General features: G+C 33.6%; 7 protein-coding genes and 1 pseudogene across 7 annotated transcripts in view; 2 read left to right on the plus strand and 6 right to left on the minus strand.

Moving 5' to 3' along the window:
• Positions 7,013–7,799, plus strand: LOC104705128 (annotated as a pseudogene).
• LOC104703549 (nuclear speckle splicing regulatory protein 1-like) lies at positions 8,144–10,176 on the minus strand. Its single transcript, XM_010419577.2, has 4 exons — positions 9,777–10,176; positions 9,559–9,681; positions 9,217–9,435; positions 8,144–8,760 (listed from the first exon to the last, which is right to left on the minus strand). The coding sequence occupies exons 1-4, from the start codon at positions 9,939–9,941 to the stop codon at positions 8,287–8,289; spliced, it is 981 nt and encodes a 326-aa protein (XP_010417879.1). The 5' UTR covers positions 9,942–10,176; the 3' UTR covers positions 8,144–8,286.
• Positions 10,396–12,023, minus strand: LOC104703550. Its single transcript, XM_010419578.2, has 3 exons — positions 11,731–12,023; positions 11,018–11,221; positions 10,396–10,914 (listed from the first exon to the last, which is right to left on the minus strand). The coding sequence occupies exons 1-3, from the start codon at positions 11,962–11,964 to the stop codon at positions 10,750–10,752; spliced, it is 603 nt and encodes a 200-aa protein (XP_010417880.1). The 5' UTR covers positions 11,965–12,023; the 3' UTR covers positions 10,396–10,749.
• Positions 13,358–15,135, minus strand: LOC104703551 (NAC domain-containing protein 40). The gene is made up of 4 exons (XM_010419579.2): positions 14,862–15,135; positions 14,523–14,776; positions 14,218–14,424; positions 13,358–13,918 (listed from the first exon to the last, which is right to left on the minus strand). Exons 1-4 carry the CDS (start codon positions 15,040–15,042, stop codon positions 13,538–13,540), a joined length of 1,023 nt encoding a protein of 340 aa, XP_010417881.1. The 5' UTR covers positions 15,043–15,135; the 3' UTR covers positions 13,358–13,537.
• LOC104703552 (F-box protein At2g27310) lies at positions 16,527–17,913 on the minus strand. Its single transcript, XM_010419580.2, has one exon. It carries the CDS (start codon positions 17,696–17,698, stop codon positions 16,691–16,693), a length of 1,008 nt encoding a protein of 335 aa, XP_010417882.1. The 5' UTR covers positions 17,699–17,913; the 3' UTR covers positions 16,527–16,690.
• On the minus strand, positions 22,079–23,555 carry LOC104705129 (exportin-2-like). The gene is made up of 2 exons (XM_019227197.1): positions 22,237–23,555; positions 22,079–22,163 (listed from the first exon to the last, which is right to left on the minus strand). The coding sequence occupies exons 1-2, from the start codon at positions 23,553–23,555 to the stop codon at positions 22,133–22,135; spliced, it is 1,350 nt and encodes a 449-aa protein (XP_019082742.1). The 3' UTR covers positions 22,079–22,132.
• On the minus strand, positions 26,472–27,032 carry LOC104703553 (probable calcium-binding protein CML48). Its single transcript, XM_010419581.2, has one exon. It carries the CDS (start codon positions 26,964–26,966, stop codon positions 26,583–26,585), a length of 384 nt encoding a protein of 127 aa, XP_010417883.1. The 5' UTR covers positions 26,967–27,032; the 3' UTR covers positions 26,472–26,582.
• Positions 27,338–27,620, plus strand: part of LOC104703556 (DNA polymerase epsilon subunit 3-like) — a 2,925-nt gene continuing 2,642 nt past the window's right edge. The window contains exon 1 of the mRNA XM_010419584.2: positions 27,338–27,566. Within this exon, the coding sequence (XP_010417886.1) occupies positions 27,397–27,566 (170 nt within the window). The 5' untranslated portion in view covers positions 27,338–27,396. The remainder of the gene's footprint in view (positions 27,567–27,620) is intronic.

A 27,620-nucleotide genomic window follows, 5' to 3' on the forward strand; every position in this document is an offset into this window, starting at 1 on the left:
TGTGTTTTATGTTTATTCTGCTTTTGTAATTCCTCAAAACAGTTCAAATACCCTTCTTGCTTCTTTTCTTTTCAGATATTTTTTAGGCTAAAAAGCCACTTTTATATCAATAGTTTTAATCTATTTAAAGAATGCTATCGTACGACTAAAATTTTATAAAAGAAAGTTATAAAAATATCTAAATACTATTAAGAGAATAATTCTTGAACTATCTAAATTATATATACTAATTCTAAATTATATGTAATATTAGTATCCTAATATTTTACTTTCGCAATAATTATATATAAATTAGATTACTTAAATACTAATTTATTGGTTTGTTTGGAGCAATTCTAACAAACATTATAATCGTAATTCAATTAGTTCACAAAACTCAATAACATCAATTGTTGGTTGCCTAAGCTTTGCCAAGATACGTCGATTCTCGATTAACATTAGTTTTTATGGTTTGATGAACTGACTATAGGTTTATAATTAAATTGACCTAATTCAACTAAGAACATTAATAACAATCAAAGAAAGACAACATAATTAAGCATCAAGCCAAAAATAAAATAACAATAATGTTTGTAAACATTTCCTTTGAAATACCAAACTCAATGATAGATCTACTCACACATAACTTAGATACATGTGATAATCTTTGTAGTTTGAGAAGTTATGAGTTTATTGAGGGATTCCCAAAGGATTTTGAGAAAACTATAAACTAAACTAAGACGAAAGAATAAAACTTTGAATAGCTCAAGCCGGAGGGAAAATGTTTACAAAAGAAATTGCACAAATTAAAGATCTGGACGACTGAGTGAGACAATCCGTCTTTTAATTCGACGAGCGTAAAATCTTATACATGGAAAAGAGAAAAAGGGAACGAAGAAGGTGGAAGTCATCTAGAAGATTAGAAAACACGGGCTAGTCTTCAAGGATTTGAATCATCATCCGTCTCGAAGTGGACAATCAACCCCTCCATCAAGGATACTCTCTATGGCCCAAAGCAGAGCTTCCAACTCCGAATGAAGCGGGGAAAGACTTCATCTGAGACATCTATCTCCCAACAATAAAGTCTGAGCATCGCTGTTACGAAACCACCATCACAAATCTGAATTGGAGTCAGATACTTTCCATAACGGGTTACCTGACCCTGGATTACTGGAGGGATAAAAAAATCTGATGGACCTGAGGTACCCGAAAAATCCTCTGGTGGAGAATGCTCCTCCTCCGAGTTTTTCACTTACAGCCTGATTAATAACGTCATATGGCGCAAACTGTGTACCTTGACTTTTTTTTAATGCATATCCTTCTAGATCGACCATAATATCCTAGGTAATTGATGATGATTATCTTGGTCTCCTGATTGAGTTGATCCTCTCCAATATATGATATCCAAATTCGAAACGAAGGATGCAACATGAAGATTTCCATAAAGGTCATCCATCCTATTACTACTATAGTCTAATCACGCTTAACTGCGAAATTCTGATGGAATCAATGCATTAGTGCTGGTATGATTTCATCATGTTTGAATCAACCTTAAAACTTTAAAATCGTACAAAATCTCTCTCTTTTTGTGTCTATGTAAATTCTATTATTTAGGGCATGTCCAACACAGATTTCTTAAACATAGTTGTTACAAATAAAAAAATAAAAAGCTAAGAGAGGGAAAAAACAAAGTTTCTAAAAATCTTTTTCTGAGGATCGTTTCTTCTACTGTTTCAAAGATATCAGCTTTCGTTATTGGTCCAATTTTATTAGAAACTAAAAATATAATTGGACAGTGAAAATATTATTTTTAATGTTTTTTAGATACCCTTTATATTTCTAACGTTGGAGGTGATCTTATATACAAAAGAGGCGGAACCGTAAGCTAATATATATATATATATATATATATATATTCATAACGAATCGGTATAGTAGCATAACCAATCTATTTCCAGGCATCTTTGTAGGTTTTGATTGTGTCTCACCGCCTATGGTAGCTCATGTCGGAGCAACATAAGGAGCTGCACGGCACTCTCATCTGGTTTTACTCTATTGGTTGGTTAAGGAGGTTCTTGTATTGTAACCCGTTTTTGTGTTTTTCTTGTCTCAGATTTGTTTTTAATTTTTAAAGGTTTAGATTTTAATTTTCTTTTCTTGAATCTTTGGAATCTGTTCCAGTAAGTAATAGTTTTTGGATATTGGGTATTTTATCAATCTGGGTTTTTTTCCCTTGGTTTTAGCCTCCGGGAATGTCCTTGACTCGCCGGCTTTAGTCTCCGGAAGGATTGATTTCCTTACTCGCCCTTGTATCTTACCTTGAAATTTATTAATGAATTATTCAAGACGAAAAAAAAAAAAAAAGTACCAAAACCAATCTATTTCCAGGCATCTTTTGTACTGTTCGTTAACAAAGTGTACATGTCGGTTTTCGTTTTGACGCTCATTTTTTTTTTTTGGTTTAATGTTAAACTCATGAGAAGCTTTCAGTAGATATCATTTCTCTTATGAACGCCTAAGCAACCGCATACCATGCATTTTTGAACACTACTCGTAACAGTAAAGCTGGCACATCGAGAACTCACAAATGAAAATCATATTTAAGTTCATATAAGATCCGATGGATCTATAGCTCACTCAAGCTCATTTACTCATAGTGCAGTAATATTAGATTTGGTGCTCCTAGGTAGGTAAACTTTCACGTGTCAATTTATTTCTCTTAAATAAATAAATTTAGAAATATATTTAGTGAAACCATTTATGGTGTAATCATATAAATTTGTTTTATTTGTGTGAATCTTTATTGTTATTGGTCAACACTTTTCAGAAATTTGTTTTGGAAAGAACTTTTATTTTCCCCAATAAATTAAAAATATTGTGGCTGTTGACATTTATGAGTTCAATGGTTATTTCCTAGTGGAATACCTAATTAATTTACTGATTTAGATTTAATGTTTCCACTTAATTAATAAACTAACTAATTTAGACAAAATACTTTAATTATTCAATTTATTTGTTGTAGTCATCTTTGAAATATTTCATTATTTCCAACTGTCAAAATGACTTTAAAATAACTAACTAAATAAAATAAAATTGCATAATTGTATAGAAAGGGATTTAATATTGGCTACCAACTGTATTTTAACATTGTTGATTATCTAACCAACGCTAAACCAGTTATGAAATAACTTTAGTTCTACATTGATCTTTGGAAAGAAAAACCAAGATATCTAGAAAATTTTAAAGACATTTATTTTAAAGTTTGACTTTGAATACCAAAATATATGTCACCTCTTTTCATCCATCATGGTATATTTATAAATATTGTATGCCTGTAAATATGTCTTTCATAATTTACTCTAATTTCACAAAATATAATCTTAAATATTTTTCATACATCAATAAATTAAAAAATAAACTAGTCTTTGACATGTTTGGTCCTTCAAATGTTCCCTCTCACTCTAAATCGCAACGAGACGTGGTACGTTCCAATTTTCTCTATACGCAAAAAAATTTCTACTTGATTTTTCCATTTATGTTTAATTTCATTTGCTATAGTTTTTGCGTTCATTATCGTTATTATGAGGTAAAATAATTTTGTTCTGATCTGATTTAATTTATATGATAGGTTATGGATCTGTCATCAGTGAATGGTGATATATGTGGAAATGGTTTGGTAAGTTTTTTTATATTGCTTTTTTCAGTTTCATAACTTGAATGTGGTTTATACTAATTTAATCTTTTAAACATTAAAAAAAAAATAGAAACAAATCTTAAATCGGCTTGTTCATTTTTAGATAAGAATTTCTTCTGTCGTCATGTATATGTTAAAATATTATCTTCTCATAACCATTCATTTTATATTTTCCCGTCCAATGGGTAAGAGATACTCATTATTTCCCATATATTTTGTATATACCACTTGAGTGTTTTTAATTAAAAACTATTGAAAGCATCTAAAAAGAATTTTATATTTCTAAAAAATATATACTTTTGTTTTTAATATTCAAATATATTGATATACCCATTTTTAAGTAGACCCTTACACCTCTTGAAATCGATCCTTACCTAAATTAATGAATATTTGGAAATTGAATATAGCAACCTGAATTTTCAGATCTCATCTTCTTAATTACTCAAACTTTTAGTCATATATTTTATCGATACTAGTTTGGCTAAAGATTTTTGTAATTCTAATTATTCGTTTTTGTCTTGTACATGCGATTTACTTTCACGGTACCTAATATAAATCTACTTTTGTATCATTTAAATAAATAATGTTTTCCGTCATATTAAATAAATAGGCTATATATACAAGTTTGGTATCCAAAAACATTGATACGCTATATATTTAATTTTTTATATATTTATTTATGCACGAATGATTTTGAAATCAAAATTTTATCAATGTAGTTCATATTTTCCATACTTGAATCTTACCCAGTTAAACTAAGAAAAGATATATATTTTGTAACTTAAATATAACTTTTTGTAAGAAATTTCAGGATGCATTTATATATATATATATTATTTGTTTTATTATATATGATAGCTATTGGTGGTGTTTTATATTAAATACACATTTTAAAATTATGTTTCACATTAAAGAATATTTTACACTCACTTTAATATAATATAGATGATTATCTTTAAATTAAAGCATATGTATACAATTTCAATTTTTGATGAATGATAACTTTGATATATATATATATATATATGTGATCTATAAAATTTGTGTTTACGTATGTTTCAGCCAATGATTCATGGATTTGATAAAATTGAAAAAACTGTTGAAAGAGAAGTGAAAATATCGGTCGAAGAACTGATTACAAAAGTGGATCCTATCTACGTCGAATATCCTAAGAAAACTTGCGGACGAGGGGGTCGTGATCGTGGTCACGATGGTTGTGATCGAGATGATGAAGGTAGTGGTAGCCATGGTCTAGTTAGAAGTAGAGATGTTCAAAACCAAAGAAAATGTTCTTTGACTTCGAGACACCAGGTGTGTTTATTAAAATAGTAAATTATATTTAATTACTACTACGCAAAACATTAGTTTAAATTAATAAGTATTTAGAAAATTGATAATATATTTTATCAAACTGTATCAAAAGTTAATGTTGTATATAAACGTTACTTTTGACAGTGTCGGTATGAGCCATACGGTCGATGGAGTGACATTAAAACAATGAATCATGTAAGTTATGTGTTTTCTCTTAACAGACACAAAATATTTTGATATGCATACCTTGCTAGAATTCAAATATATAATTAATGTTTTTAATATATATTATATATCCTTTGGGTTATTTCTGGTTCTATAAGCTTAGTTTGTTCTGATTATTTTCAAGCTATTTGTAATAATGAATTTATGGTTACTTTTTATTCATTACAGGGACATTCAAGCACTCAAATTCAACCACCTTTGGCCAAAATCAACATTGAGGTGTGTTACGAACTATAATGTTTCAATTAGCATTCTTGCACGTATTTATGCAAAAATTCTATATATATTCTAGATAAATATCAACATTGTATGTTGTAGGCATACATAAAAATGTATAACTTGTATAATTAAACCATAGTTTTTTTACAGAGTGCTGATAATGATGACGTAGTGGAGGTTATTATTGTAAAGAGCGATTCTAAAATTGCTTCAGCTGGTAAGAACGTTAGATTTTGCTATTTTGTTATAAGTACTTGAAAAACATAAAATTGTTGTTTGATTCTTAATTGGCAAAGTTTCAGTTGCTATCAAAACTGAGGAAGAAATTTTTGGAGACTTGGAAGATATAAAATTTGAGCATAAGATACCAACTCCATCCATCTTTGACTATGGTTTGTCCGAATTGTTTTTTTTTTAACTCTGTTTATATTATAAGCAATTTAGTAATTTAAAAAAAAAATTAATAAATTCATTTATTTATCTTGTAGATTTCGAAAACCATTGAAACTTCAACAGTTCGTTTGAGAATAAATATGTGTCTGGAGAGTTTGTCGATGGTGGGTCAAGTATGTACCGTTATTTATAAACATCAACAACTGGATCAAATAGATTGTATGTGTTTGTGTGGTGATAATATTTTTATATATAAGTCTTTTTAAGAAAACTGTGTGATTCATATGACTTTTTTAATAAAAAAAAATAACCAATTTTGATGTAATATATTACAAAAAAAAATCATTTCATAAATAATTTACAAGCAAACAAAAACATATAAAAGGTAAATTGGTATAAAAAAACTTTCTCGCGCCCTTACTAAAAAAAACTCGGTTCTTAGAGACCTGGTTGTAAACTTGTAATTATAAACAGAAAAAAATAAGCTAAACTGAGTCAAAATGTTGTCTTAACGGATGAACCATTGACATATACATATATATTAATAGAAGCCTAATGCACAAACCAAAAAAACATAATTTAAATTAAACGACCCAACTAATATGTCCATAAATCTGAAGCATCATCATCTGTATATATATATGCATCATTATCATTTTAAAAACTAACCTCACTTAGGTTATGGAGCTTATAGTGAATGATGATATATATGGAAATGGCTTAGTTAGTATTATTTGTCTAGTGATGATATTATATAGCCAATGTTTTTTCCTGAAATCGTTATATATTTTCAAAAAGATAAAACAGTTAAAATAGCCAATATGATATGTCATATATGTATCAAAAGCGCTGGAGATGAATGTATGCTGTGTCGATTCATGACTGGAATTTAAATTATATGGATGTTTCTATGTTTATGTGCCATGACAAACAAAAAAAGAAGGATGTTTCTATTTCTCTATTTTTTAACGTTTTTATTTTCCAATTTCCTTTTCAACATTTTTGTCTCTTTACAATTATTGTTTTTAGAAGATTTCCAAAACCATTTAACTCTCCACCCTCTAAGCTTTTTCTATATAAATCTACGTACGTATCACACAAAAGAAGTTACTTTGCAAACCACACAAAAGAAGTTCCATTAGAATTTAGAGCTTAAAGAGAATAAATCAGCTACGCTTAGCTTTCTAAACGATGAAGAAGGAAGACGCAACGGGAAAGGAGAATGAACCAACGAATAAGAAGGAAGGAGCAAAAGAAGAAGGCGCAGCACCAAAACACATAAGCGTTGTTTATTCAGACAAAAGAAGAACAAAAATAATCTACGTCGTGTCCGGTTTAGCAGTTTTACTCGTAACCTGTGTTCTTGCCGTTGTCTTCAGCCTCGTAGCTATCCAACCGCGAGTTCCACGGTTTGTGCTCGAAGATCTCTACGTTGATGATGATCACCTCTCCAACTCAAGTGTAATAAATCCTTTTTTAAAAAATGAAAAAAAATCAAGTGTAAAGGTAAGTAGTTTCAAATTACCCTTTTTCGTTATACAATCCCGAAAACCATTATAACCCTAATTAAAAATATGATTTTTGATTCGTTCTGGTTTATCTAGGTGAAACTGTCATCGACCAACCCAAGCAACAAGACTAGTGTTTCCTACAGCTATATGAATCTACACGTGCGATTCAGAAAAGTTTTTGACTATGAGACAGAGAGCGTTTCCTTGGAAAGCAAGCTTCAGGAGCCACGTGGACAGCAGTTGTAGCAAACAATAACGACAACGTTAGGCCTACCGGGGCTTATAAGGGGAGAGACGGGAATGCCGACGGTGATGTTATTGTAGATATGAAGATACAATGGAAGAGTGGGATCTTCAGGTCACCAAAGTTTGGTCTGCGAGTCACATGTCCGGTTTTGGTCAGATTGAAAGATTTAAGCTCCGCAGATACCAAACTAAAGTCTGCTTGCTCTCATCATCTTGTTTAATTTATATGTCAACAATTTTGAACTCTTGATTCATACAAAACATACTTTGAGGAAACTACTTTACTTTATTTTATTTTTTGTTAGGCATCCACAATCTCTTCATCATCTTTTTTCCTCTTAAAAAACATGGATAGAAGATTTAGATTCTAAAGTTCACCAGAGTAAGAGATTAGGATTACCTTGTGCTCTTCGCGATCTTGCATTCGTGGAAGAACGAACTGCTTGCGCCGGGGTTACAGGATCTATGTGATTTTTTAAAGGATTACCGGGAAGCACACATATTTTTAATTTATGAAGGATTTTTTTTTTTTCTCTGTTCTTTATTCGCAATCAAACCTATTGAATTTTGTTAATGGAAGTAGACTCTGTAATTTAAGAAGCGTTATCTTGAAAAGTTACATTAATAAAACAGAGGTGGTCGAGAATCAGAAGAAGACGAGTTCACCAAGAAACATTGGACTGAAATCTTCCTAGTTGCATAGCACAATTATTCTTCAAGCTTTGCCCTCTTACGGGCCAAGAACCGTTCTTTCGCAGCAGCAATCGCATCCTCTCTTTTCTTGTGGTCCTTAATGGCTTTCGGCACTTCTTTTGCTGCCTCTTTGATTGAAGAGTCTCTCTCTTCTGTATCATCTGAACCCATCTTCTTGTCAAAAACTGCTTCTTGTGGTTCCACACTTGTCCTATGGCTTGATCTAATATCTCCAGATTCATGAGACGTGTCCTTCTCCGGTGATTTCCTTGTTCTGTCTTCCCTTGTTTCTTCTTTTCTCAGCTCCTCGAGCTTCTTTGCCATTCTCTGTTCCTCGAGCTTCTCTGCATTTCTTTGTTCCTCAAGTTTCTCTGCATTTCTTCGTTCCTCGAGCATCTCTGCCTCTTTAGCTTCGACATCTCGAGCTCCAAATGCCACATTTTTTCCAATGTTGAAGTAGAAATCACTCAAATCCTTCTTCTTTGTAACCTAACAAAAGATAAAAACAAACGAAAAGAGCTGACATGAGTTTTATATAGCTACAAAAAAACAAATCAGTTTAAATTCCACCAAAGCTACATGCCTTTATTTTCTCCCTATTGCTAATACAGATACAAGAAAATTAATTCTAGACCCACCCATCATCTACTAGCCACGACATGCAATGAAGTTGTACAAATAAAAGGTTGTGATCAAGCAAACTAGTTCGCAAACCCTGAGACAACAGAATGATTTCTAGACCCACCCATTTAAACAGTAAGAGCCACAACCAGCGAGCGACAAGGTTCTAAGAAGAAATCTTTTGCGAAAAATCAAACTACCTTTGAAACAGTTGTCAAACAAGAGCTACTTAAGACAGAAACGAAAAGGACAAAACTAAGAGTCCGGATATCCTGGTAAGCGCACTAGTTTAAAAAGCCAGAGAGAGGTGAAAGTAAAACTTACATCATCTCTTTCCTCACGAAGTTCACGCAATCTTTCTTCTGCTAGCCATTTCTTCTGTTCCTCGAGTTTCCTTTTATATGCGCCAGTTACAAACTTTTCTTTATCTGAAAAAAGATGTTCATCTTTCTCCCTCTCCTTTGCAAGCTTCCTCTCATAAACTATTTCATGTTCCTTGTTTCTACGTTCTGCCTGTTTCATCAAATTCTGGATATATCTTGGCTGCAATTACCAAAACACACAATGTAAACGAGTCATATAAATAAGCAAAAACCACTTAATCATGCTAAAATCCACTAAAGATGTAAACTTTGTAAAGAAACTGTTAGAGAGAGCAAAATTTACCTGGCGCTCTTGACGATCTTGCATTCGAGGAAGAACAGCTTTTTGTTTCATGTCATCATAAACTTCATCATATGCAAAAGCAGAAGGATCCTCCTCTAAGGCTTTCTTATGCTGCTCCTCAATCTAATAAAAGCACACACACAAAATCAAATTATTATAAAACTGAACAAGTAAAAGAGAAACAGAGTCAGAAAAGAAAAAAGAAAAAAAGCTTTTACTTCTTTAAGAGCTTTAGTCTTTGAAGCTTGCCGAGAAATCTCCTTCTCGACATCGTGATCTTCATCTTCACCAAATATTGAAGCAGCGGGTCGTAGTGGAGGTCGAGATGATAATGATTGCTTTTTCTGGGACGGAGCTCTGATTTGCAATCCGTACTTCTTCATCTTTGATTCCTCTCTTCCAACAACCAACCAATTTCTCTGCGAAAATCGATTGAGAATTTGGGAAAATTAGGGCAATTCCTGCTCTACGCAGATTCTGGGGAAGAAAAAAGCCCTAATCAAAATCCAAACTTGGTTGATTCGCTGTAGAATCAATTAGGGTTACAATTGTTTGTGCCATGGAAGAAGGTGAAAGAGGAAGACGGAGAGAAATCGATCAACTAAAAAGTGTCGATGAACCGATAATGTTACGGCCCAATTGTTCCATATTTAATGGGCCGAGATAATGATATTAATTATACCGGAATTTTTTATTCACGTTTTTTTTTTAATCGGACATAAAAATCAAATGACATACACCTTAGTGAATACATGAAGTCGAAGAATGAGAGAACAAATAGTTTCCTTGCTTACTAGTATATCTAGACATGCTCTCATGAAACCATAGCCAAGCCAATTTGACGAAAAACACTACAGACTCCACCATGTAACAAATAGAGTACAAAATTCAAACGCACGACCCAAACTATATCACAAAGATCTTTCCCAAGTCCCAACCATTGACTACTACTAATACAGCCTCTAGTCAGATGTCTAGAGATAGGTGAAGGGTAAAAGTCCTAATCTACGACCAACCATATATCTCAAATGGACAAGTCTAACTTATATTCTACCACTCTTTGGCTTCTGTATCTTTCTAACTCATCATCATATTACATAGAAGGTAGAAAAGTTAAGATTCAGGAATGTTTGTATAGTGAATATAATATGTATAACATCTACATTATTTATTCAAACCTCCAAGATAAAGCTACTTTTCATCTTCCTTGTCCACTTTCTTCCCAATCCAATTGGCTACAATAGGAGTCAAAGCCACGGTAGGAGGAAACCTTATCGGGGATGCAGCTTTATGCGCTGCATAAGCCAACGCAAACGCTCCTACTTTCTCTCCTGTCTCATTCGTCGAAATCCCAACCTTTAACACAAAAAAACATCGAAAAATCAGCTTTTTCACTCAATCCAAGATCAAGAAGAAGAAAAAACATAAAAACTTAGTAAGATCAAGAAGTGAAAGAAACCTTTAAAAGAAGAGCTTGAACATCAACACCGGAAGTGACAAGGACATAGCAGAGGGAAAAGGAAATGAGTGAAAGAGTAATTGAAGTGGCGAGATAAGCACCACCATACTTAGCAAGCAACTCTTTAGCCTCATCTGTTTTCGACTTCTTCTTCTTCTTGTTGCTCTCTCCATCAATTTCTTCATCATCTTTAGAGCTCAATATCTAAATCACATGTTCATCCAAAAAACCATTTTTAGTACACAAAAGCTTCAACAACTACCAAAACTTGTCTAAATCAGCCTATCATTTAACTCAGAAACGATCATATCTGGTCACATATACGTCCCAAACACCAATTTAGTACACTTAAAAGCTTCCACAGCTTCAGAATCCACCAAAATTTGTCTGAATCAGCCTATCATTTAGCTCAAAAATTATCATATCTGCTCACACTATTCATCCCATGACACCAATTAAGTTCCTTTAAAAGCTTCCACTACTTCAAAATCCACCAAAATTGACCTATGATTGAACTCTGAAACAAATCATATATGCTTATATGTTCATCCAAAAATACCAATTTAGTAAAGCTTCATAGCTTCTACAACTTGGCAAATTCTGGAACCATCAATTTTTAGAGTAATATCATCAAGATTACGAATTGACACTAAGAAATTGCAAAACCAAATGAAAACAAAACCAGAAAAGGAATAAGGAGGAAGAAAGAAGACCTTCCATAAACCAACTTCGAGTCCATATTTCTTGGTAACTTCCTCAGCGGAGGAAGGAGAAGAAGACGACGACGAAGCGTTCTTCTTCTCAACCTCTTCGGCCTTCTCACGGACGGCTCTGCATCTGAATCTCGTCGACGAAACTCGAATTGGAGAGTAGAAGAATCGGATTTTAGGGTTTCTTGTGTTTAACAAGGAAGAAGAAGAAGGAGGAACTTGTAGAAGCATCGCCATTGTTTTCTTTCTTCTTCAGCTCACACCAGATAATCTTTTCACCTTATTATTATTTTTATTTATTTATCTTTTCTTTTTATAATAAACACAACTATTTATTATTAAAAGCGTATGTTAAGTTAAATTATTTCGGATAAAAATACTCATGACGTGTAGAGTTAAATAACGGATGAGGTTGTTTTGGTTTTGATACACTCAACATACGTATGGCTAAAATGCAGGCCAAGTCGCATCTCACATTATTTTATATACATTTGTGTATATACAGATATTTTCGTTATACGTAAGTATGTTGGCTTTTCAATGTGTAATTACGAAAATATATGTGTCTTGTACTGTACACTGTAAAATTATAGGGTGATGTATTGACAAGTGACAAGTGCTTACTTTTTTGAGGTAAAAAAATAGATATACAGTATGTTGAGTACTAATGAGAGATATATTTACAGTAATGTTGAGTAACGTACGTGCAACTATTTTTTTGTGTTTATGAATACTTTTCATATCTTGCAATAGTACGCCTAATTTACATTATTTTTGTAATTAACCAGAGTTGCAAAGCAAAATTCACTAACCTCAATTTGAAACTTGAACATCTCTAACCTAACATCAAAGTAAACTAGCATAATATTATGTTGATTAAAAAATATATTACTGGAAAAAAAAAATATTATCAATGCATCAACATTAAATCTTCTAATAATCAGTCCAACGCACTTAACCATAAACTTTAGTATTCCGGAGATAGGCATCAATAGAATCTTATACTACTTATCATAATAGAGAATTTTTTAGGATTTTTATCGAGATTAAGAAAAAATAATAAATATTGTATTATTATTAATTACTTTTATTTTATATTTCTTTTAATACTCATTTACTCTTACTTTTCTCACATTTATCATTTAAGTGCATATATTTCTTTGATTATTTATTATAAAAATAAAAACTTTAATTAGTTATTTGATTTTAAGAATAAACGTACATTAAATACACTAAAAAAATCATGATACAATAAAAAATCTTAGACATCTTTTATGATATAGAGCGAGTATTTGGTAGATTTCATTGGTAATGTAAACCCAAAAATAATAGTATACTATTTTGTTTTAATATTAAGTTTAAAAAATTTTAAGTTTTAAGTTGTTGTTAATATGGCCACATAAAATTTGTATAAAAATAAACAAAAGTAGTGTTATGATGATTTTCCTACAAGATATAAGAAAAAAATATTCAAAAACAATATTGAATGAATACTTTCAAAAAACAAAATTTATACATGCATTACATAACTTTTTAATTAAAATCAGTGAATCTTCTTTGAATCAATAAACTAAATTGTTTTAAAATATATATATATATATATATATATATATATATATTAACTTAAATGTAACTGTAAATAGTAGTTTTTACTTTTTATAGAAGGTATTATAATTATTAAAAAGATTTCATTTTGGTGATTCATACAAAACACGTGGAGTTACTCTATCAATATTATATTAGTATTTCGTAGTACAAGTGGTGCGAGTCCGTAACTCAGAAGAGGACATGACATGTATGACCTAACTAACTAACTAGAGTTCCTAGCTATTAAGATAGTCCAAAAGAAAGAAACTAAGATGGCCAAGAAAACAGTAGTGGCCAGAACATTCTTCATCAATCTCTGGCTATCATCTTTCTTGATGTGGAACGGGTTTGGGAATCTCCAGCTGAGCTCGGTGCCGGGGACGTTCTTGATCCTGAACAAAGCGTAACAATTCATTGTCTCCTTTGATTCTTTTTTTATACCACATTTTGACCTCTTACTCGATGCTTCGCTGAATATCGTTTCTTGTTGAGTTGGATTAGTTGGTCGAGATGCTTGGCTAGCTTTCATTGCCTCCTCGTCAAGCTTTATTATATCATCGTTCAAAATCTCGGCGTAACAATCATCAACGATTTCGGCCTGATCCTGCATCCCAATAAAAAAAAAAAATCAACTCATTTACAAACTCTATACTCAAACGAGTAAAAGACAACGTAACTAAGGGTGGTCAGCACAAGTATTGGATTTATAATATTGGTAAGTGGTAACGAAAATGAAATACATGTCATATATATATATATTAAAGAGAAGGTGGATCCAACTTTAATGAATTTGATTTCGTTAACGGATAAGTTATGTTCAGTTCGGTGTAACTGTGTAAGATTGGATCGGATTTACCCGCATTAAACATCATTAAAGGACACCTTTCTCAAAAGCAAGCTGACCTCAACAACATTTGATGACTCCGCTATGTCACCATTTGATATTTGAAGCTCAGAGTCATAAACCGAATACGATTTTTCCTCCTTCTCCGAACCACCGCTTTGGCCAACGTATCCATCATCTTGCGCAACACCATCCTCTATATGCCTTTGGCTCGAACTAGCTCGAAAATCAGCATTTTTCCTTAACCGGCACACCACTAATGCATCCTATGAAAACCCAAAATTTCATTATATCTTTTTTTTGTTTTAATTATATTTCACAACATTCAAACTCAAGAATTAGACAATACAAAAATTTTAAGAACCTGTGGGGCGCCATGGATGCAGTATTCATGCATAATCCACTCGGTTCTCTCCCCGCGAGGAGCTCGACCGATATGAAAGACTAGTGTTCTCTTGGTTCCAACAACTTGGTTCCCTGATTTCACACTCCTCTCTTTACCGGTAGCTTTCCAATATCCGAGCTGTGTGGCTCGACGGCTCTGTGACCCGTGCGGGTACTTCCTCCCCCTCGCGCAGAAGTAAAACCACTCGTTCTCCGATTTCAGTTTCGATTCCTCTGTTTTTATGTACTTAAATTCAAACTAGTGATTGTATATTCAATGTTATAAATATAAAGAAAATAAAGAACGAAAAATAAAAACCTGGCAAGTCCCACGGCTCAAACTTGTAAATCTCAACCTCAGCAATCACAGCAACAGAGTGCTCATCACCATCGATTTTACGACGAAGATAGTAAGAGATGAGTTCCACATCCGTCGGTGAGAATCTAAACCCAGGGAACAAAGCCGACACAGCGATCGACATCTCAGCTTCCTTAGACATTTTTTTGCTTTCTTTGTTTTTTTTGTTTTCAAGAACACAAAAATGCTTTGCTTTACATGCGTTATTAAATGGTAAGTGAGCGAGCAGAGCACAGCTACTTTGCTTCGTGTAAAGGTTTTGTCGATTTTTGAGATTTTTTGGCGGCTTCATAGGGGGAAAAGGGATGACATGGCGGAACGGGCGAATAACAGAAGAGTGTAATGAGATAGTAAAGGACAAAATGATGACGTGGTGATGTATTATTGGGCAGAACTCAAACCCAGCTCTGAAGTTCTCTCATTGATTCTTATCGACTCTTCTTGTCTTAACACGTGTTCAGTGTCTTCCTCGGTATTTGTAATGTGCGCATGACAATTGAATACTCCTTTATTTTCTTTGTGCCAAGATTTATTTCTTTGACACCTTTTTATAGTCTTTTCTTCAAAAAAATTATCTCGTATATTCAAGAGGTTATAACTTATTAGTGACTATGTCACAAACACACAATTTTCTTCGACCATTTATTTTAAATTTAATTTAATTTAACTACAGTACATTATATTCGTTGCCCAAATAATCTTATTTCTCCTCATAGTTATTATTTTAAAAAAAAAACTAACACTATTTAATTTGCCAAAATCAATTTTAAAAAAATTCCAAATGTTTTAACTTTTGTATTAAGATTCTTTATGTATCAAATGCATAAAAAAGTTTCAATCCAAAATTTATTCTTTAAAAAGTTACTAAACATTGATTTTTTTAAGTTATAATAATAAATTTTATGGCCTAAAAGTTATATAGCCTTGTCCGCACAGTTGTGGTCCAGTGGTAAAAGAGAATTGGGGAAATGTTGAAAGGAACTAATCCAGGTTTGATCCACCCTAGAAACAAAAATCACAGCTGTGTGGAAAGTCTGTTGGTTGGATCTTGATCCAATTGATTTATATGGTAGTCAGAAATGCAGGCGGCCTGACTATTCTTGACATTAGTCGGAAAGTATTCCAAACTTGGAATAGACATTATGGTGGTCCTTCATAGAAAAGTCCATTTTGAAGTATTTCGGTGTGTTTCTACGGAAGCTGATCGGACAGTCGATAAAGTTTATCAAAAAAAAAATGTTATATAGCCTTTCTCCTANTTATTGTTTCCCCCCCCCCCCCCCCCCACCCCTTAATTATTCGAGTCGGTATATGAATAACCCTAAAACATAAATTAACCTACTAATCTAGCAAACAAAATTGGGCCTAAGCCCATATATGTTTGTAACAATAGGAAACAATAATCGAACTCATATATTAAAACGTAAAAAAAAAAAAATATTCATAACCACCAAAAATCTTCTTTGCCCACTTTAATTGACTAATTTTCCCGACCGCAATATATTTATTTAACCTTTTCGTTTTCAGATCAGGTGTTACGTCAAATGACATGTTAACGACTATTTTACAAAACTTCTTTTTCGGTAAAGAATAAACAAAAAAAGTTGGTAGTATGTCACGCTTCTATAACCAAATATCTTTGTATATATTCCTCAATAGTTTTCATTATTACATATGAAATTATGAAAAGAACAAAAGAGAAAAAAAAAAAACAGAACATTAAGTCATTAATGATCAAGTAGTGTGTATGTGTTTTCTGTTATCGTATCGTTGTATCTCATTTTAGTAATTTACCTTAACAAAATAAAACTCCACAAAAGCACAAACAAAGAGAAGCCAAAGATCATACAAATCGTGTCTTGAGCTTTTTCTCTACACTCTTTCTTCTCTCTCCATTGTCTCTTCGTCCCCACGTATTCTTCGTACCTTTCTTTAGCTCTTCTCTCCTCACCATCTTTACAACATCTCTTTCCTTCTAACAACCCTTGTAAAATTACCAGACTATCCTTCCCTTTCATACATTTTCCTTCTATGTCCTCTACTTGTAACCTCACGTCCCTCACGTGCACTTCTCCTCCCACTTCCTCATCCACCTCCTTCCACGCTTCCGCTGACCCGCATGACACAACTGCCGCCACTTCCGCCGCCGCTGCAGCCGTCACTATTGTCGAAAACCTTATCTCTAAATCACCCGTTAGCCAGTTCCGCCTCGCCGACACCGCCTTCCGGCTCGATATATTAGCCGACCGTTTCTTGATCGGATCGATCACTATCCAACTAAGTCTCATGCTCTCCTCCATATGTTTCACCCACGCATCGTAGTCCCCACCCGGATATCGAATCCGGGTTTGTACCGACTCTTTCGGGTCGAGTATATCCACCCGAAACGGTGACGTCAAGAACCATCCTGACTTACCTTTCTCTGTTTCCATCTCTTGTACCTTCGAGTAAATAAGCTCTCCTCTGTAATACAAATCAACGGCTGAGATCAATCCCGCCGTGGGTGGATCGTGTTTTTCGGACCGGCACGTGTGTTCGGTGAACGGGTACGAGTCAGCAAAGAAAGATCGGTAACCAGAAGGGAAAGAGGAGATAGCTTGGACAACACGTGGATCTTTGATTGAAGGCCACGTAGCGGTTGAGAGTTCTTGCCAGAGCTTTTGTTCCGTGCATAGAGTTTGGAGATAAGAGGACGTTGATGCGGTGGAGGCTAGCGTCGGACCATCAAGTCGTGTCAAGATTTGGGTTTGAATGATGTCCGAATGCAGAGTTGTGATTGAATCATCAACGGATGCCATTTTTTTTTTTTTTTTTTGTGGAATGAGGAGATAGATGATCAAATTTTATTGAAAAAAAAAAAGTATAAGGAGATGATTAAGAAATTAGAGAAGATGTATATATATAATATAATGAATGATTAAAAGAAGAAAATAAAGAAAAGGATAAAGAAGGGAGACAGGTTCAGTCAACCGTGGCTCTTTCAGACTATTCTAATCCAAGTTGGGGCATGAATGATCAAAGTTTTTCTAAGTTTCTATACATAGGTTAGATACCCACGCGTATACACACGATCAATATTTCTTTCTTTTTATCCCTTTTTTTTTTTTTGGTAACGACATTTTCTCATTTCTTTCTTTATAAATAAATAAAATATTATTTTTGGGTTAAATATATTGGTTGAATTTATTAAAAAAGGAGTAGGGTATAAATATATTCAAGAACCGAATTCTGATTGTTTTAGAAATAAATATGATATTAAAATTTTCTGAATTCAGATCCGGATTTAGACATCTTAATTTGAAATTCAGAATATTGAAATATCATTTCAATCTGTTTACGTAAAAGTTTTAGATATACTATAGTATAATAAAGAGAAAAGTGGGAATTTCATGATAAAAAAATTATATTAATATATGTTTGATTGATAAATTGTATATTAACTGTTTATGAAAATAAAATTAATATACATTTTTTACTTTATTGTATTTTGTGATCGGAAACTTTAGTCTTTAATTTTGTATTTTATGATTTTTTCAAATTTAGTTTTAGCTAATTTTCTTGTATTTGAACTTGGATCATGGGTATATTATGCCTGCATCATTAAATTTTGTTTGTTAATATTCAGATAGTTGTTCTTTGTATCTGTTTTGCCAAAATTCAGATAATTGTTCTTTGAATCTGGCAGATTTATATATTCCAAGTTTGATATCCAACATTTCATGGTATTTAATACTAATACGTGGTATTCTCTATTTTTAGGAATTTTGATTGCATTTTTTTCCATATTCAGATACTTTAACATTTCTGATATCTATTTCAATATATGAAATCTTATTATTTATAATCAGTATCGGTGTGAGTAACAGTGTCTAATCTTACTTTAATTTATGTTATCCTATTTTTATAAAATATGGTTTTTTATCGTGTCCAAAGAAAAAAAGAGGAAGAAGCTTATCTTTTAGTAATGTCTGCAACGAACTTCATATTTTCCACGTTACTTTATTTCTTGGTTGACTTATCAAACCTTTTGATATTAAAACCAAAAAAGTTGGCCAAGAGATTTTTATTTGTCATGGTCGGTTAATATCTCTTAGACGGATGGTCCAGTCAGAACCGGTGGTCTAATTATTGGCTCTCTTTCTTTTGTCAACAGGTTGTGGCTTTTTTCATCAAACAAAGATCTCTTCAACAAAATTAAATTAATTTCTAAGGGAAAAATTATTAATAGTAATGCAGAGATTAGGCCATGTAGCCTAATTTCGTTTTATGCATTGATGTTACTGTTGATTTTTTTTTTTTTTTTGTAATAAAAAGAAAAGTTCCCAACATTGAATTAATGCTATATGCATTAATAAAAATTGAATAACCTTCAATTGCTTATTTATAGATCAAAGAAAACGTTGAAAATATGGTTAAAGTCTTAAAGATACAAGCATGACAAATTCCATATAGATACATAGATGTTCAACTACTACGTAGTCTACATTCCTCTAAAATTTATAGTCTAAAACAAAATAAAACTAAAATTTTACTCAGATATTTTTTACAATTTAAATAAATTTAACAATAAAGATAAAATCTATATTTATATATGATGTTTCCAGTAAAATTTTGACTAATAGGAGAATCTCAAAGATACTTTTTTCTAATACTACTTTTATGACCCATTCCTAAAACTTTATCAAAAATGCTACTAAAAATCTGATATTGATTCAAATATGTGTGTAAACTTATAATAATATATACAAACTACTTTTATATGTCTGTAAAATTTTATATACTTTATAAATAACTTTTACGTTTTTTTTAAACCTTTTAAAAACCTTATAAAACTTTATAAAGATTTTGCATTGAGTCTCCAAATAGTAGTTGTTACTATCCAATACCTTATAAACTATGTAAAACGTAATAAATTTTCAGATTTAAGAAGACATATTTATAAAGATTGATAGATAAAAAGGGTATTTTTAAAAATTAGTACACGAAAAAGTTATTTTTCAAAAAAATTCTTTATATATTAAGTATTTTATGTTAAGAAGTAATTAGTTACAAGTACAACCAAGAAAAAAAGAGCATATAAACTTTATGCAAACTAACAAATATCAAAAGTTGATAATGTATTTAAAGTGTTCTTACAAACGGTGTTAAAAATTGCATATGTAGTAAAGGTTCAAGTGATACCTAAAAACACCGCCTACATACATATAAAATCACGACAAATAACTTTACATAAAAATATCTATAAAATCAACGTATAGCAATTAAAAAAAATCAAAATATATTTTCTAGAAACAAAGAAAGTATTTAACAGTGAAAATTTAACATATATTATTATATATACAAGTTCCTTTTATTATTATCCTCTAGAGAACACGTCTTTCTGTCGATGGATATATCATATAATCAAAATAGCAAGTGTTAAGTGACGTAGCGTAAACGAGTTTTGCTCTTAAACAGTGATTAGTGAGTGAGCTGTTATATTCGTGTTAGTTATTAGAAGGACCAATGTTGATATTCATTGGCTTATGGGTCGTTTATATTCTTTTTATCTTGTTTTTGCTATAGAGATTAATATTGAGACGTAAATTTGACAGTCATTATTTTTCTTACTATTTCAGTATTTCTATATTAGTCGACAGATAAAAATTGATACTATTTTCATTTTTAGTAAACGGTGAATATTTATTGTCTTTTGGCTAAAATAATTCAACGCTTTTAATTATTTTTTGTTAATTCAATTTGTTGAGAATAGAATCAATAGATGTAAAGTGGAGGTAAGCTAGCTAAGTGAACTTTTTTTAAAAAAGATGCAAAGTGAAATACTATTAATTAAAATATTAAAAGGAAGTATTAACTTAAACAAAAGGAGCCAAAGAAGAAACATAAAAATCGCAGCCCTTATCCAAATGTCTATTCATGTGCTTTTTAACAAACAAACCTAAAGACTTAAACAACTGTTTAATGTTCATGTTCCTCTATTCCATCAACGACAAGATTATCCTTTTGTTTGTTTGGTTTTGCTTCGCCGATTCATTCTCTTATTTCGTTTTCGCATTAAATCTTTTTTTTTTTTGGTGATAGAAATATTAGAGTCATAACAAGTTAACAACATAAGAAGATAACTAAAGAACGTAAACCAGAATAAGTCGGTACGATTTCACTCGGACACTTCCGCTATAGATTCGTGTGTACACACTCTACCGCAAAAGATATATAAAACGAAAAATGTCCATTAGATTAGTTGGTTGCTTTCATTGTCCATATATGGCGCTTAAGGGTTAAAAAATATGAGTCCGACTCGCAATTCATGTTTTTCTTCTAATTGTCTTAATGTTAATGGTCCGTTTGGGGCCACTTTAAGTTTAAGGGTGACGGGTCTAAAGGCCAACTTGAATTAGCAGCAATCCACGAGATATTATGTTGCGGTTATACATCCACCGTTACAGCTATCTCTCTCTCTAGTTTAAGAATAGATTACAAGAATAAGATTAAGGGATGAGGTCATTAAGCAAACTCGATCACAAGCTCTGTTTTTTTATGACAGAGTAACAGCCTTTAAACCGGCTAACAAACTCTTAACCCAACCCAAAACCGGATTTGATTTGGATCTTCTTTAAAATGCAAGGAATCCCAAGCCTTTGAGTCGTCTAGAGTCTCTCTCTCACTTCCACTTAATCGGGTTTAGTGTGCACACGTTACCGAATTGATTGTCATCTCGTCATCTATCTGCAATCAACATGGTATTGCTTAACTTACGTACTAACTTGTGTAAGAATTATCTAAGCGATAAAATTTTTAGAAAAGACAATTTTTTTGAGTTTTCTATGCAAATATTTATGAAGTATTATTGATGAATGGTAGACTTCAAGTAAAATAATTGTATACTATTGGTTTAGAGTTATAAAAAATTGTAAACCACAACAAATTAAATAATCTATTATTTATACTCATCTTTTAACATGTTTTCTAAAAACCCCATCTGCTGTAATTATATAGTCACATTTTTCTCATGAGGACTATTGATACGTATGTTCAATTTCTGCATTTAGTGTTGGTGGGATTCACCCTAAAACCGACGTTTCCCCGACTTTAAGATAGTTAAACCCATATTCATTAGATATAGTTGTTGTTATAGCTAGTTTGCATATATTTTGGGACCCGGACACATTGATAACAGTTTACGGAAGAAATAAATAAGGTAAATTTTGACTGAATATTGACTGAATATGGCCTTACTTCTTCTTCTTCTTCCCCTTCGTCTCACTGCAACCAAAAGTATATAATTAGTCATCATCTTAGTATATAATAACAATAATCAATGAGGAAATTAACTTACACTGGAGGCAATTCCAGATTGACATTGTAATCATCGCACAATTTCTGTAACTCAGCCACTAACCCTCGATTAACATGTTTAGCAAACATGTTAAGGTATTTGGCTGGATGATCCTCTGTCAGCTTAGACAATGAGGTTACCAAAAACAGCTTGGGATCCTCAACCTCTGGAATAAGATCCTCTGAATCTCCTTTCTTCTGCTTCTTGATGAGAAGGACCAAGATGTTTTCCACAAACGAACCCCATCTTTCATGGGACGACTCATATTCAAATACACGAGGATGACAGATGACTCTCGTCCCAGCAACCACAGCCAGCTTCACATCATATTCTTCCTTGACAAGCTTCAAATCTGGAATCCACTTCACCAATACAGATTTGAAGTTTGTGCCCCTCACAGCATTCAGATCTGTGATGAGGGGGTCTACTCCATGCTTTACAACAAAGAGTGACAACAAGAGGATCTTCTGAGTCCCAACCACAGTGTTAACAGCTGCCCACATTTCAGACATGAAAGGACTTATGTCCCTGTAACTAAGCGTCCCTGTCCCAACAAGAAGCTTGAGCCCATTGACTCCATCTCCAACTGCTTTTGGCGATGAAACAAGGCCAGTGAGCATCCTAAATACCATGCTCCACCTAAACTCTTGAGGATTGTTGAGGAGCAGAGCTTGCACCAATCGAACCAAAGCTGCAGCATCATTAGCTTTTAACCAGGCATCAGCAGAGACTAGAGAATACACTATGTCAACGTATTTGACCGATAGAGTTGATCTCTGTACTTGAATGAGTTGTGTCACCAAATCACACAGAGATGGAAGGAGAGTCTCACAAGTCAGACAATCGTTGAGGAGCTCTTCGATTACGGGAAAGATTCGTGATTCCAGAAACAGCAACATTGAAGGCTCGTGTTGTTTACACACCTCACGAACCAAAGCACGTAGAGCTCCTCCAACTAGGTAGACGGTAAAATCATTCCTTTTAGCAGTTCGAGTGAAGTAGAGAAACTCCAATGTGTTGTTTAAAAGAAGCGCTGGATTGACACGAAAGGATCCATGTTTTGCCTTCAAGAGGATTTTTGTCATTGAGAGGGTAGAATATGTGCTCCAAAGCCTGCTTTTGGCCTCAAGACCCTTTTGCAAATGAGGAAGTATATCAGCAAGGAGAACCGGTGGGATGACTTCTACAAACTCAGAGATGAGTTCTAAGGCCACAGTCTCAAAAAAAGGACATTGGGGGCTGTGGTTAGCCAACTCCTTCAATGCCACTTTCTTAATTAAATTCAAAGCAAACTCATCCTTAGCATCCAACAAAGACATCACTAAGGAGTATACGCCAGTATCATTCCATTTCTTCTGCAATATATCATTTCCTTGTACAGAACTATACATATCTAGCTAAACCTAGTCTCCTCTACTCGACTTATGTATATATACTAAGATGTAATCCCTCTTGTAATATATGCAATACATACAAAACTTACAATATATCCATTCAAACTGAAACTAAAAGAAATGGACCTAATAAATTTAGTATATGCGATTCTTGTAATATTCATACCCGGCGCCACTGTGCAGTGGTGAGTGGTGGTCTATCAGATCCGTAAAATCTCATCGGAAAGACAGAAAGGCTAACTTCCGGCATAAGTGAAGAAGGCCTGAAAAGAGAAAATCAAATTTACCTGTTAGAAGACGACGAAGAGAGAAAAAACATTGTTATGAAACAAAGCTCCTCAACAAATAGATATATACCTGGGAGCATTAAGCTCGGGGGGCAAGCGCAAGAAGCCAACCCGCATCTGTTTCACAAACGACGCAACAGACCTGCAAGTACAAAGAAAACATCAAGATACAGAGGGTGTGAGATAGATATGGAGAAGAAGATGATGATCACAGAGAGATATGCACAAGAACAGAGAGACGAGATGGAGAAGAAGAATAGAGGTATGCACAAGAACAGAGAGACGAGATGGAGAAGAAGATGATGACGAGAGATATAGACAAGAACAGAGAGACGAGATGGAGAAGACGAAGAAACCATATATAGAGGTATGCACAAGAACAGAGAGACGAGATGGAGAAGAAGAAGAAAACAGATACAGAGGAACAGAGAAACGAGATGGAGAAGAAGAAGAAACCATATATAGAGGTATGCACAAGAACAGAGAGACGTGATGGAGAAGAAGATGATGACGAGACATATGGACAAGAACAGAGAGACGATATGGAGAAGAAGATGATGACGAGAGATATAGACAAGAACAGAGAGACGAGATGGAGAAGAAGATGATGACGAGAGATATAGACAAGAACAGAGAGACGAGATGGAGAAGACGAAGAAACCATATATAGAGGTATGCACAAGAACAGAGAGACGAGATGGAGAAGAAGAAGAAAACAGATACAGAGGAACAGAGAAACGAGATGGAGAAGAAGAAGAAACCATATATAGAGGTATGCACAAGAACAGAGAGACGTGATGGAGAAGAAGATGATGACGAGACATATGGACAAGAACAGAGAGACGATATGGAGAAGAAGATGATGACGAGAGATATAGACAAGAACAGAGAGACGAGATGGAGAAGAAGATGATGACGAGAGATATAGACAAGAACAGAGAGACGAGATGGAGAAGAAGAAGAAGATGATGATGACGAGAGATATGCACAAGAACAGAGAGACGAGATGGAGAAGAAGAAGAAGATGATGACGAGAGATATGGACAAGAACAGAGAGACGAGATGGAGAAGAAGAAGAAACCATACACAGAGATATGCACAAGAACAGAGAGACGAGATGGAGAAGAAGAAGAAACCAGATATGGAGAAAACTACCTCATTCGTAGCATTGTGTCGTCAGAGAGAGCTTGAACAAACTTGTCTTGTTTCTTTACAAGTTTTGCAGTTGCAGTTGCAGAGAGTAATGAAAGGGAGAGGGAGTTGCAGAGAGTAATGAAAGGGAGAGGGAGAGGGTCAGAGGGAGAAGAAGACAAATGAGTACACTTTAGCTCTTCTCCGCGGTTCCACGTCGGTTTGTTTCAATTTATTTATTTTTATTTATTTATTTTAATCTCTACTTTGTAAGGTTAATGGATTTTCAACAATAATAATACTATGTACAACAATATATGGAAATTTCACACGTAAGCAAGAGAAGAGATGCAAAGATACATGTATTTTGGAAAACAAAGGTTTTAATGGTGGACAGCCATTTACATTTACAGGAAAAATATATTAAAGAAAAAAAAAAAATAGTAACTTTGTAAAGAAACAATTACGTCAACATGCTTCTCGTATGCAAGAGAAGAGATGCAAAAAAAGGCGAAACGCAAGAGATGCAAAAAAAGGTGAAACGTTCTTTTGAAAACTATTGGTTGCAGAGGAGACCATAGGCGCGTGAGAGAGGGTGTAGATGACTTACTAGATGCAGTAGTTGTCGGGAGAATGGGTTTTGCAATCCTAAAATTCTAAAAAATACTTATTCAATATTTGGGTCAATATGTAAAAAAAATATTTGGGTCAATTTGTATATATGCACATGTGTAGTTGTCTAACTTGTTTCATTGTGCGGAAGAGGGTTTGGAAAGACCCAAAATCAATATTTTACCGTTATGAACCCATATATATATTTATGAGTGTACTGTATGTATGTGAATAATACCTTTCTGTCAACATCTACTTTTCTATGTTACACATATCCTCTCTATCTCCATTGTGTCTCCTTTATATTTTTTTGGATTTTAATGTTTCTTCATGTTATAAATGATAAAGTAGAAATACAACAAAANAAAAAAAAAAAAAAAAAAAAAAAAAAAAAACAAAAAAAAAGATAAGACTAATCATTTATAACATGAATTCTCAAAAAGACCACTTCTCTAATCTAATGGTGCAACAATATTTTAAATAAAGCAAACAAAGTGTCTTTTTAATAACTATTAGATGCATCACAGTCACGAAGACTCAGTGAACCCCCTTATGTAAAACCAGACTCATTAACTATAAAAATTATTGAAGTAGGACATGGAAACTTATCTTTTCAACTATCAGTCCCATTTGAGCAGCCCTCAAAATGGCATCCTCTAGCTTTCTCAGGTTTTACCAGGGCAATTCGAGCGAGCAACTATAGAAAAGAAAAAAAAAAAAAAGAAGAAGAAGAAGAAGAAGAAGAAGAAGAAGAAGAAAAAGAAGCATCAAAGATATATAAACACAATGTTTATAACAGTCTGATTTATAATGAATCTAATCTCTCGAATCATGTAACACTTTGTACCAGTACCACCACCAAAGAAAGAGTGACTCATTTCACACTCTTATTTGAATGTAACACCAATTTAAAAAAAAAACTTCAATCATACAAACAAAAGCCATTAAAAACTAAAAATAAATTTTTACCAAGACGAAGCAGAGAATCTCCAGGACTCTTATAGATGAACATAAGAAACCTAATCGTTCTGTTACTAATCCCTTGGTAGCCAGAACACAACAACGCTTGCCGGAGCTCCGACTCCTCGAGGAATCCGCTCCGATCTCTATCCGCCGATTCAAAGCTCCTCACAATATCCGGATGCGTTTCCGACGAAAACATCCCGGACCCGGGGGAGGAGGAGGAGGTGAACTGTTGAGTTGGTTGATACGCGTAACGGTATCTGTTTTCACCGTCGTGTTGCTGATGAACGTACGATTCTGGTAGCTCCGGTGCCGAAGGTGCGTAGGCGTTTGAGTACGCCATTCAATTAGAACTATGAGATGCTTAGAGATGGCCTTTTAAGATTCTCAAATTCTCCCAGAGGTTGAAGACGACGGTTTCTGATTCCGCGTGTTTGATAAATTTTAATAGTGCAAGGCTTGGACGGTCGTGATTTAGGAGAATTAATCTAACGGTGAGATTGAGAGCGTGCTCTTAACTCTTTAGTGCTAGTCAATTTAAATATGGGCTTTTCATATTAATGGGCCAGTATACTAGTATGGCTATTGGACGGTGAGGATTTAGTAAAACTAATCCAATGGTCTGAATTGAGCGCGTGCGGATTGCTTTGATCAATTTAATACGGGCTTTTGTGATATTACTGGGCTGAGTTTGAGTGGGCTGATCTGTCTTTGTTTGTTTTTTTTTAACATAGGGGGCGGGAAAGACGGCGAGTGAGAGGGGGAGAGTGAAGATGGAGTCGGAGAAAGTGGTGGTGGACGAGCTGCCGCTAGCTATCGTGCGCCGTGTGGTGAAGGAGAAGCTGTCGGAGTGTTCGCCGGATTATGACGTCAGTATTCACAAGGAAGCGTTGCTCGCATTCTCCGAGAGCGCGAGGATCTTCATCCACTACCTTTCCTCCACGTACGTACGCCTTATAAAACCCTAAGTTTCTGAAATTTCGTCGTTTGGGTTCCA

Source organism: Camelina sativa, chromosome 7 (assembly GCF_000633955.1).
Source record: "Camelina sativa cultivar DH55 chromosome 7, Cs, whole genome shotgun sequence".
Lineage (NCBI taxonomy): Eukaryota > Viridiplantae > Streptophyta > Magnoliopsida > Brassicales > Brassicaceae > Camelina > Camelina sativa.

Bases quoted from the DNA above. Each gene is read 5' to 3' on its own strand.
- LOC104705129 (XM_019227197.1), bottom strand. From the start codon at position 23,555: ATGTCTTTGTTGGATGCTAAGGATGAGTTTGCTTTGAATTTAATTAAG. The intron at 22,164-22,236 runs GTAAGTTAATTT...TTTTGGTTGCAG, and splicing joins AATCTGGAATTGCCTCCAGT to TGAGACGAAGGGGAAGAAGA.
- LOC104703552 (XM_010419580.2), bottom strand. From the start codon at position 17,698: ATGGCATCCGTTGATGATTCAATCACAACTCTGCATTCGGACATCATT.
- LOC104703553 (XM_010419581.2), bottom strand. From the start codon at position 26,966: ATGGCGTACTCAAACGCCTACGCACCTTCGGCACCGGAGCTACCAGAA.
- LOC104703550 (XM_010419578.2), bottom strand. From the start codon at position 11,964: ATGGCGATGCTTCTACAAGTTCCTCCTTCTTCTTCTTCCTTGTTAAAC. The intron at 11,222-11,730 runs GTCTTCTTTCTT...CATGTGATTTAG, and splicing joins TCGAAGTTGGTTTATGGAAG to ATATTGAGCTCTAAAGATGA. The intron at 10,915-11,017 runs GTTTCTTTCACT...TTTGTGTTAAAG, and splicing joins TTCAAGCTCTTCTTTTAAAG to GTTGGGATTTCGACGAATGA.
- LOC104703549 (XM_010419577.2), bottom strand. From the start codon at position 9,941: ATGAAGAAGTACGGATTGCAAATCAGAGCTCCGTCCCAGAAAAAGCAA. The intron at 9,682-9,776 runs GTAAAAGCTTTT...TGCTTTTATTAG, and splicing joins AGACTAAAGCTCTTAAAGAA to ATTGAGGAGCAGCATAAGAA. The intron at 9,436-9,558 runs GTAAATTTTGCT...TGGTAATTGCAG, and splicing joins AAGATCGTCAAGAGCGCCAG to CCAAGATATATCCAGAATTT.
- LOC104703551 (XM_010419579.2), bottom strand. From the start codon at position 15,042: ATGTCTAAGGAAGCTGAGATGTCGATCGCTGTGTCGGCTTTGTTCCCT. The intron at 14,777-14,861 runs GTTTTTATTTTT...ACATAAAAACAG, and splicing joins TGAGCCGTGGGACTTGCCAG to AGGAATCGAAACTGAAATCG. The intron at 13,919-14,217 runs GTCAGCTTGCTT...ATTGGGATGCAG, and splicing joins AGTCATCAAATGTTGTTGAG to GATCAGGCCGAAATCGTTGA.